Below are 12081 nucleotides of genomic sequence, written 5' to 3' on the forward strand. Positions count from 1 at the left end.
TGTGCGGAAACTTCTATTCGTCAAGTTGATGCTCCGGATGCTCCAGTTGACGATGAATTGAGCTTACAGCAATCATCCGACGAGCCAAAATGTAAGGAAGAAAATATAGTTTTTACTTAACCTTTATGTGTGCCGGGAGTTTCTCCACACGTACACACCTAGTCTCGCGTAGCCAGACCACTATTTTTCTTTTGTGTGGGGGCGGGAAAAGTAGGGTCTGGTACACCTGCATTTAGAATTCTGTGCAAGTTACACCAAGAGTTCATAATGCAGTCAGGGTGAATGTTGCTGATTGGCGAAGTCCTAAACTTCTAAGGCTGCCTGTTAAAAAGCCTCACACATGCATGCTGCCTCCATCATCGTTATTGTACAAGGAGAATGATAAACAGGCCTTAGAAGTTTAGGGCTTCGCCAATCAGCAGCAATCAACAATCGCCCTGACTAGTCTCGCGTGGCCAGACCGCTTTTTTCCGTGTATTGGGTGGGGGGAAAAGGGTCTGGTGCAACTCCAATAGCTGTTTACTTCAAATTACACACTTGTCCGTCGTGCGCCCGCACTGGATGTACTTGGCCACACGACACACTGTTGTGTCTTGATGCAGGTGTACTTTCCCTAAAACAGGCTATTTGCAGTCTCTATTGGCAGTGCTTTTAGTTGTTTACTGCAGGGTTAGGCCACTCCAATTGGTAATTATGTTTCTGGTCCACCGCCCGCATCCTTTTTTGGAGAATGCGGAATTTCAGAAATACATGAGTAAAATGCCCACATCAGCTTTTGAAAAACCTGAATTTCAGAAACAAATATTGGGCTGCAACAAGTATACTAAATCTAACTATCTAAGTGTCATAATTTGTATTTTATTAGTGAAAACCTGCAAGAAATGGGCAGAGTGCATAGTACAGATCAATATACTCTAATAGAACAGTCAGTAAATCACAAAAAAAAAAATTCTAATTGAGCAGTCACTTCATTATTGCTTTGTTGCTGAATTCCGCCCACCCGCACCTAAACTGATTTTCAAAAGACCAGGAACATAATTACCAATTGGAGTGGCCTTAATGAACATATAGCATTTATAAGCAGTACAAAACAGCCTTTAACCACCTGGAAACACTTGGTACAGTGGTAAGACACCAACTCTCAAAGTAAGAGGTGCCTGGTTTGATTCCCACTGTAGAAATATATATGTATATTTTTACTACCACTACTACTACTACTACTTTTAGGAACACGTTTTATGAAGGCCTTGGCTATATCAATCTTTATCAGTTTTCAGTCCTGGTCCAAGAAGGATACTTTCGGTGTGATATTATCAGTGTTGGGAGTAACGCGCTACTTATGTAACGCGTTACGTAATATTATTACTTTTGTGGTACCTAAGTAATATAACGAAATACGCTATAAAAACAGGTAATATAACTCAAGTTACTTTACTTACAAATGTAACGCGTTACCTAAGTAATATAGTTACTGTAACGAGTCTAATATTACATAATATTATTACTACAAGTAACAAAGTTACTAATCTCGTTAGTAATCCACTGAGTAACGCCTAACCACAACGAAGTATTGAAGCCTACTGAATGGTGCTTATTCACTAGCTTCTTACTTATAACCGAGATTTGCACATTGCCCAACAACGAAATCATGTCATGTGATAAGGTGGTAGTTTCACACGTGACAGCTTAAGGTTGTGGACACAAAGTAATATAATATGTAATATTATTATAGTTACTTTATTTTATGGGTAATATGTAACTGTAACTAAATAGTTCAGTTGCAAGTAATATGTAATATGTAACTAGTTACTTTTAAAATGTAACTTGCCCAACACTGGATATTATTCTAAGGGGAGCTTCAGCCCCACCCCCACCCCCTTCCACTCTCTAACAATCACACACACCCTTCATCTAGCAAAGTTTAATGATTTGTGGATAACTGCATTAGTTCTATGCATTGTTTTTTTAGCAGTGTCCTACAATCCAAAACATACAATATTAGATACAACAACAAAACAACATGAGTACCAGCAACAAGAAGCAAACAAGAATAAAAAAAGAAAAAAATTAACAATACAACTGACAAATGATTAATGTTGGGGGTAAATTGTTCCAGATTACTGCTCCACGATAATAAAAAAAAAACACTTTTCCTAATAGAAATGTTTATTTTGTGGGATAAACAAACAATGCTTATTGCGGCCTGTATATGCTTCTGCACCAATCTCTTAAATATGCTGGACAAAAATCAATGATCACGAGTGATTTCTGCCCACAGAAATAATTAGTCTCACAAACATATTATTATTAAAGAAAATGCAAGTTCACAGTAACAAAACTATTGCCTATGTCATGACTTATTGTCCTTTAGAACCCAATAATAACATCACAAATAACACTATGACATCACATGTGAATTTTCAAATCAAGTGTTGAGTCACAAATCCAGGTTTCAAATCATGAAATTATTTCAAATCCCATACAGATTGTGAAGGATGTCACACACCTCAGCTTTTAATATCTATGCCTAATTGTGGTGTTGAGAAATGGCACAATCAATTTATGGAATCCCTACTCACTTTTGGAGGCAGGGCTTCCCTCAACAATAGTATCAGTCCAGAATCATCTCTTGGACATAACCTTCAGGTGCACTTTAAAAAGTCACAGTATGGTTCTGGTAGCCAGATGTTCTATTATTCTATCTATATACTCACATAGGTTATCGAGCACATTAGTACAGCCTCCAACTCTTAAGACGAGATCAAAAGTGGATAGCTAGCAATGGTGCAACCCTCGTATAGAGGAGCCCTGACCTGTTTGATCTGGGTATTCCAAGGTGTCCACTCTCCTCCTGCTTATTCATGACTACATTTGTTCATGTTTTCAACTTTCTGTGTTTTTGACCAAGTTGTTTTAATTTGTCATAATCTTTTGTGTTAAGTTTACGGTGACAGATACAGGTATGCTCTATAGGGTGATCTGGAACTGTAGTCACAACTTTGACTGAAAGTTTGTAGTGATCTATAACATAAACCATCTGGCCATCACAATCACCATATAATGGATTGATCACTGACTGATTTATTGGTTTCACTACAGACTCTTTGTGCATTTAATAAACCTTTGACATCAGCAGAAAAGTTTCTTCCTCTGGAGCCATGATCAGCAATGACCAGTATTAGTAAAATTCAAATTGAACTTCTAATTAAAACAAATTCTCATGAAATCAGTTTTATTTATAAAAGAAACCTTATAGTACACTCCTTTTGTAGATGTCGGTGTTAGCTGTACACTCTGGCATTATTAGGTGAGTCTTGTATAGTGATGGCATCATAGGCTGTGGGGATCTGGAATCTAATGTATGCAAACATTACTGCTATTTGTTTTCAAGTGATTGTAATGTTCTCTCTTTCAGGTTTCGGGTAAATTTATTCAATATCCAGTATCTCGGGTATGTGTGGAGTAACATGTCTAAAGTGTCTCCTAGTACAAATTGTCATCAGTTTGGGAAATAATGTCGTAATACTTGTTTGTGACATTTGCTTCGTTTTCTTTGTACTTGCTCATGACCTTATACCCTATGGTTATAGTTCTATAAAGTGAATTGTGAATTTGCTTATTGTTGGAAATAATAGTTAGCTCAAGATCCATTAATGCCAGTGATATTTCATTGAGTTCTGCTGTTGTGCAATATTTGAAGTACACGCTTATTATTATGTGCATATACGCGATTTGTTAAAGTTAGAAAAGCTTTATTATCAAAAGCTAGATTTGGCACGAGATTCATTAACCCTTCATAAGGTATTTTTCATATGTGTGATAATTTTCAATAGCATCCTGTTTGGGAACACTGTGGGGGATTCCTACTGTTTGAGTATTATTATTTGTACTTGAATGATATGCCACTGTGTAGCAGTAGTAGAGAAGTTGGTGTTTTAATGTTATAGGTAAGGATTTTTGGGGTCCAAATAGGTTGCATACGTTTGACCATTTGTGCACTCCTATTCTTGCTCCGTAGCATCCAGGTATTAGTTATATTCATTGCTATGGTCCTGTGATGCTTAAGTGAAACAAGAGTGTTGTTAAGGTTTACTAAGTTACATATACTAATTTTGACATTTTGTTAAACTCAATCCATGGGTTGCCAAACTTATCACATAGGAGATCCTAACTTAATGTAAACACACTAAGAAAAAGTTGAAGTGGGTAATTTAGAGTTTTGTTTCAGCCTGGAAGGTGAATTTATGACAACAAATATTAAGAACTTTAAGTTTGATGAGGGATCATAGAAAAAAAAAGTAGGAAAACAAGGGAGGTCGCCTACACCTGCAGATATACTAGTGGACATTTAATCCCTAATTCAGTTGTGGTAGTAAATGTCCACTGGTATATCTACAGGTATAGGTGACCTCCCTTGTTTCCCTACTTTTTTTTCTATGATCCCTAATCGAACTTAAAATTCTTAATTTTTCCTTATACTTGTTTGTTTACTTTTTTTGTAACATTATCATGACTGATGAACCTACGCATACCACATCAAAAGAAAGGATGGCGCCAGCAGTAATGTTTTTTAACTGAACGTGCGCCCCAAATATCAATTACTGACTCTAAAACGTAGTGGCCATTATGCTTCACTTTCAGCTATGTTCAGCCCGTTATACTGCACTACAAACAAAGAACAGGTAGGAGAAGCATCTCTGCAATCAATCCAGTCACCATGAAAAATACAGATGATTCATGTGCCCCAATTACTGATTTGAAAGTGAAGTGGCTATCATGCTTTGCTTTTAGCTATGTCACAGTGCTACAATTTCAAAAAAACAAAAACAGAAGTGTCTCTGCAATTAAGCCAGTCACCACAGAAAATATGGACAATTCCCATATGGAAGCCATCGCGCTACCATGAATGGCTGTCAGCAAAAAGAAATGGAACACAAAGGAGGACAAAGGTAAGTCGTCCATAATGTGTGCATTGTATGTACTGTGGTATGCCAAAAGGTACATCTCAGAATGGAGCAACATCAAACAGTGAAAAATTCAAGCCCATAGCACTAGCTGTTATACTTGCCTGAAGGCATCAAATCAAGGATGCAGTTAGTCAGTCAGTAGAAAATTCCTTTTAATTTTTTTAATTTTGTAACAACATCCTATTGGAAGCATTTAGGATAGTACTGAGGGCACTTTTGGGCTTGGTTATACCTAACCAACAAGTACACAGAAAAATTTGGAATTTTCAACTAGAGTAGGGACCATAGCACATCGATAAAAGTACTGAAACAAGCTGGAGTAGTGCATGATATTAAATCATAATAAAACAATAAGAAGTGCACAGTAGGGATATAACAATTCTTTTTGTTTTACTGTGATTTAATATCGTGCTCTACTCCAGCTTGTATCAGTACTTTTTATTGATGTGCTATAAGCCCCTACTCTAGTTGAAAATTCCAAATTTTTATGTGTACTTGTTTGTTAACTTTTTTTGTAAATAATTATTATGACTGGTGAACCCACGCGTACTGCATCTGAAATGATGCCACGCACCCCAATTATCGTCTGAAAAGTGAAGTATCCATTACGCTTCGTTGTCAGCTATGTTCAACCCATTACGCAGCGTTTCGAATCAAGAACAAGAACTGTTTGAAAAGCACCTCTGCAATCCACGCATATCAAAAGAAATGGTGCCGTGTGCCCCAGGTTATATCAATAAGTATCATTTGAAAAGTGAAGTATCCATTATGCTTCATTGTTGGCTATGTTCAACCCGTTACACAGTAGTACAAATCAAGAACTGTTTGAAAAGCACCTCTGCTATAAAAATAGCCACTATGACAATTACAGACAATTTCCGTTACAAAGGGAAGCCATCACATGCTATCGCCAAATCGACACTTTTCACTGTCAGCAAAGATGAATGGGACACAAAGGAAGACATTGGTAAGTCCATGAAGAAGGCATTGCACGTACTGCGGTATGCCAAAAGGAACCTGTCGGGCCAAAGCGATGTCAAACAGTGAAAAATCAAGCCCGTAGCCTTAGCCGTTATCGAGTTATGCTTGTCTGAATGCATCAGTCAGTCAGTTACTTACTTACTTACTTACTTACTTACTTAGTAGAAAATTCTGTTAAATAAATTAATTCCGTAGCAACTTGTTGAAAGCATTTTGGGTCAATCCGAAAGCTTGTTTGGGCTTATTTCACCTAACCAATACTGCCTGATTGTTGTTAGGGGAAGTTGAGGCTGTTTGTTGGGTGATGTTATTTCATGGGCCACGCCTACTCCTTTGTGGTCCCTACTATACGCTACTATCGTAGTGTATAATACTGCCAAGGCGCTATGTGAAGCTTGGTTTTTGGGTGATATTTTTGGCCAGAAAAACCCGAACCTCCATGATCCCTAGTATACAGTACTATCGTACTGTATGATTTTAGCTATCACCAAGTGTATATAATAACTACAAAATTAATGCCACACATGTAAGAGGCCTGTGGACCATTCACTTATTTATTAAGGCTTTACAGCACAAGTGCTGAAGGTGTGTAGGACCCTTGGTCCTACAGCCTGTTTAAAGTGTGTTGTTTGATGTTGTTTGTGTTTGAAAAGGTGGAGAAAGGAGAAAAAATCCATGACTGGACCTAGGCAGCCTCGAACCATTCTATAACTGTTGAGACTAAGCTTTCTGAATCACAATAAAAATTATCTTAACCATAAAAAGTTCGTCCCTCAACATACCTATTTAAAGTGTTACTGTGCTATATTGTACTTTGTGTGGGAGGATCAAAGCGATGCCGCCTATCGTATTGTCCATATACACTGTAGTACTAATAAACTGCATAACTGTACTGTATGAGTCATACAGTACAGTTATGCACTTAATTGGGCAAACACAGCACACTTGGGCAAATACAGTACAGTTGTGCGGAGAATTTATTTAAGGAATGTTACGTAAACAACACACTGTAAATCGCTAAAACCAGCCAAACTAATCCTACGAGTTAGTTCTACGGCTAGGAATAGATTGTATAAACACTTACTGATCGTCTGATCACGAAGCTTTTTAAACACGACTCCACTAAGACAACACGATTGATCACATGTGTGACATTGTAAATCGCTAAAACTAGCCAAACTAATCCTAGTAGTTCATTCTATGACTAGAAATAGATTAGTTAAACACTTACTGATATCCTGATCACCGAAAATTGCAGCGGTTTGCAGTACTAGAGAAAATCACTCCTAGTCAGATGACCAGGAAGTACAATATAACACTTAAAGCACCGCCTTGCTTGTGTCTATGAAAAATACAGCACTCAGGCGTGTCTCGAGGCAAATACAGCACTTGGCTTCACCTCATGCTGTATTAACCTCTCGACACACCCCCTTGTGCTGCATTTTCCATACACATGCACGGCGGTGCTTTAACTATAACTAGTTATGTATTGCAAGCATCTACATCGTAATTGCATTTTTTATTATTTTGCTTCAGTTACTCAAGATATTGATGTCCAATTGGCTAATGATTTGCTGTGCAAATACTATACACAGAACACATACACTGGAGACTCCACTGACTGGCCACCATATTATCCTAAACAGTTTACTCCGACTATCACCATTCATGATGACAGAAGATATACTGAATCAGGCATTGTTGTTACGCAGCACTCAAACATGGGAACTGCTATTAAAGATCTCTTTATTGTGACTGAAGGATCTTCTCCTTCTCCTTACAGAATTCTCATTGAGGGAGCATCTGGCATAGGTAAAACCACTTTGAGCAAAGAGATTGCTGTACAATGGGCTAATCAACTTATACTGCACAACACTAAGTTACTGTTCCTGTTGTTCATGCGTGACCCTCAAGTAAAGTTTATCACTAATGTGAGTCTGCTTGTTAACTACTTCTTGAAGAATGACACACTAGCTGACAAAATAGCTAGTTGGCTTCTTGAAACTGAGGGTAAATATCTTTGCATTGTGCTTGATGGTTATGATGAAATCTCTGAAGGTAATGAAAATAGTTTTATATATGATATTGTAAATCATCAAATCTTGACAAAATGTGGTTTAGTAATTACATCTCATCCAACTGCTTTTTCTCGCCTTCATGAAATTATGAACTGTAGAGCAGAAGTGTTGGGTTTTACTGATAAAGAGAAGAAGGACTTCATCCAACATGCTTTACAGCATCAAAATGAGAAAGTCAAAGAGTTTGACAGTTTGTTGAGTTCTAATCCATTTCTTGATAAATTTTGTTGTACTCCACAAACCTTGAGCATGCTGCTATGCTTTACTAAAGATAACATCAACACATTACCAAGCACTCAAACAAAATTATTTGAAACTTTTGTTATGATGACGATTACACATTTTCTTAAAAAAGACGAAAAGGTATCTACTGCTACTTTTAAAATGCTTGGTGATCTACCCCATCCATATGATCAAGTGGTTAAAGAGTTGTCCCAATTTGCATTTCTCATGTTACAAAAGAATCAACTAGTCTTCACATTGGCTGAGATTAGAGCATTATGTCCTAGCGTAACTCCTGCTAACTGGTATGGACTTGGCTTGTTAAAACCTGCTTGGTATTTTAAACCACAAGATGGCTGTGATCATGAATCATTTCATTTCCTTCACTTTGCCATCCAAGAATATATGGCAGCCTATCACATTGCCTCACTATCAGACCAGACGCAGCTACAGCTGCTCAATGACACATTTTGGAATGTACAATACTACAATACTTGGGTGTTTTACATCAGCATAGCAGGTAACAATAATGTTGTGTTCAGGCACTTCCTCACTGGAAATTATTTCCAAATTTCCAGCTGGATTTTTGGAACTACATCTATGTCAAGTGCAATACTGAGTGATAAAATCAAATGTCTTCACCTCTTACACTGTCTGGCAGAAGCTGGTCATGAAATGTTATCTTCTGTTGAGAACATATTCCATGGAGGAATAATTGACCTCAGTCACCAATCCTTGTCACCTGATGATGTACACACACTTGCAATTCTACTATTAAGGTTGTCCAATAAGCAGTGGGAAATGATTAACTTATCACACTGTAACATTGATGACAGGTGCTGTGATGTCTTGTGTGAAATGTTGTGTTCTCAAAGAGTGCCAATAGCAATCAAGTGTGTTGATATATCTTACAATTGTTTTCACAGAGAATCGCTGAGTAAGCTTTGTAATATTTTGAAATCCTGGCATACCAAGGAGCTGATCCTCTCTGTTGACAGCTTGTACAATAGCACAACAATGACTGCAGTCAGTTCTTTTAATGACAACTTAAGGAACTACATGAAAACAAACTTAATACCTAGCATAATTGACGGAGTGGTGCCCAACACGTTTAACAGAGTATTATTGGCCACATATGCTCCACAACACTGTCGACTATTTGCTGTTTACTGTGATCCAGGGAATGTCAGTTGTTTCCTATTTGATAGTTGCAAGTTAAATGATGACAGCATTCAGGAGGTAGCAAGTACAGTAAAGCGGCGCTTTGTAAGGTTAAGTGTTCCTCGTGAGAAAATTGTTTTGAATTGTACCATTACTGATACTGAAGCTCTAACTTGTTTGCTTAAAAATTTTCAACTTGTGAAGGTGCGTGGATCTAATTTGCAGTCCACGGGTGCATATATACTGAGCAAAACCCTAGCAATGCAGTATGAGGAAGACGTTAAATCACCACACCGCTATATAGCAGACTATTTTATAGCTGTATTGCATCATGATGCTCAGACATGTGCGTCGTATTTAGGGACACTTCCTGTACCACATGCTAAAAAGATCAAGGAAAGTATAGCACATTGTTTCAATAATGATTCATTTAGTCCTTGTGTACTGAACTGCATAAATAACAAATTCAGTAGTGAAGCAGCAGGTGATATTGCAGTTGTTTTATCTCACTGTTGTAGACTGCAGCAGTTATGGTTACATGGAAATGATTTAGAAACAGCAGGTGCAATCACGATTGCCAAAGCATTACAAACTGTTACAAGTCTATCAATATTTATTCTTTCAAAGAACAGTATTGGCAGTGAAGCAGCAGATGACATTGCAGCAGTTTTATCTTGTAACACTAAACTTAAAGGATTTTGCATGCACATGAATAATTTGGGAACATTAGGTGCAATTAAGATTGCGAGAGCTCTGCAGAACACATCATCATTGACGTGGTTATCTATTTCAAACAACAATATTGGTAGTGAAGCAGCAAATGATATCATAACTGTTTTATCAAAAATTCCAAATTACAAAGGTTCTTTGTTTGGGACAATCATCTAGAAACTGCAGGTGCTATAAAGCTTGCAAAAGCATTACAAAATACTTTAACTTTGAGAGAATTTGGTATTTCCAACAACAATATTTGTAGCGAAGCAGCATATGATATTGCAAGAGTTTTATCTCACAATACTAAACTGCAACATTTTACTATACAGAACAATGATTTACAGACAGATGGTGTAATCAAAATTGCAAAAGCTTTACGAAATGCTTCATCTTTAACAGAATTTAGCATTTCCAGTAACAATATTGGTAGTGAAGCAATAGATGACATTGTAGCCGTTTTGTCTAGCACCAAACTGCAACACTTTTACATTAAAGAAAGTAACTTGGGAACATCAGGTGCAATTAAGATTGCAAGAGCTTTACAGCACATATCATCGTTGACAGAATTTAGTATTTCAAGCAACAATATTGGTAGAGAGGCAGTGGATCACATTGCAACTTCTTTGCCTCATAATACTAAACTGAAATGTTTTTACATAAAGGAAAATAATTTGGAAACAGCAGGTGCAATTAAGATTGCAAGAGCATTACAAAATCCTTAATCTCTAGCAGAGTTTAAAATTTCAGGCAACAATATTGGTAGTGAAGCAGCAGATGACATTGCAGTTGTTTTGTCTCACAATACCAGATTACAAGTGTTTGATATAAGCAAAAACAATTTAGAATCTTTGGGTGCTATAAAGGTTGCAAAAAGTTTGTGTAACTCTTCTTCCCTAACAGAGTTTTATATTTCAAGCAACAATATTGGTAGTGAAGCAGCAGATGACATTGCAGCTGTTCTTTGTCATAATAGTAAACTACTACAAAGTTTATCCATTAATGAAACCATCTAGAAACAACAGGCACAATTACGATAGCAAGAGCATTGCAAAATGTTTCCTCTTTGACCGAATTGAATATTTCCAAAAACGATATTTGTAGCAAGGCAGCAGATGGCATTGCTGCTGTTTTATCGCATAATAATAAACTACAAATTTTTGATATAAGCAGAAATAATTTGCAATCGTCAGGTATTATTAAGATTGTGAGGGGATTTTGTAACACTGCATCTCTGATAGAGCTCAATATTTCAAGTAACAATATTGGTAATGAAGCAGTAGATGAAATTTTAGCCATTTTGTCTCGAAATATTAAGCTACAAAAGTTCCATATAAATGAAAACAATTTAGAAACATCAGGTGCGATTATGATAGCGACAGGTATGTATGATACTTCATCTCTGATAGAACTAAATGTTTCGGGCAACAGTATTGGTAGTGAAGCAGTGGATGCTATTGCAACTGTTTTGTCTCAAAATACCAACTGTTTTGTCTCAAAATACCAACCTACAGAACTTTTATGTGCAAGATAATAATTTAGGCACTGCTGGTGCAATTAAGATAACATCAACTTTACAGAACACTTTAACTCTTACAGAATTTGACATTTCAAGAAACAACATCAGTAGTGAAGCAGCAGATGAGATTACAAGTGCGTTATCTCGTAATACTAAACTATGTATGAAAGCTTCATTTTGTTAGGCAATGCTATATGGAGTTAATATCATATCAGATGTGCACTTATATAAAAGTTTTGCTTATAGCTCTCATGCTGCATGAAAGTTTTGTATTGTAAGGTTGCTCTTTATTTAACTCAATAATCACTTTGACACTATTTTCAACTTGACAATATACTTCATGACTGAATGATAATAATATTAACTAAATGCATGGATATAGTTTATACATTTCTGTTAAGAGTTATCAGCAAAGAGAGAAATAAGGGTTATATAAGGTGCT

The 12081-nt window shown here is 36.8% G+C and overlaps 1 protein-coding gene across 1 annotated transcript; it reads left to right on the forward strand.

The window, feature by feature from the left end:
* On the forward strand, positions 1-12035 carry LOC136249891 (protein NLRC3-like). The gene is made up of 2 exons (XM_066042021.1): positions 1-91; positions 7485-12035. The coding sequence occupies exon 2, from the start codon at positions 7670-7672 to the stop codon at positions 10295-10297; it is 2628 nt and encodes an 875-aa protein (XP_065898093.1). The 5' UTR covers positions 1-91; positions 7485-7669; the 3' UTR covers positions 10298-12035.
* Positions 12036-12081: the final 46 nt, after the last annotated feature.

Source organism: Dysidea avara, chromosome 3 (assembly GCF_963678975.1).
Source record: "Dysidea avara chromosome 3, odDysAvar1.4, whole genome shotgun sequence".
Lineage (NCBI taxonomy): Eukaryota > Metazoa > Porifera > Demospongiae > Dictyoceratida > Dysideidae > Dysidea > Dysidea avara.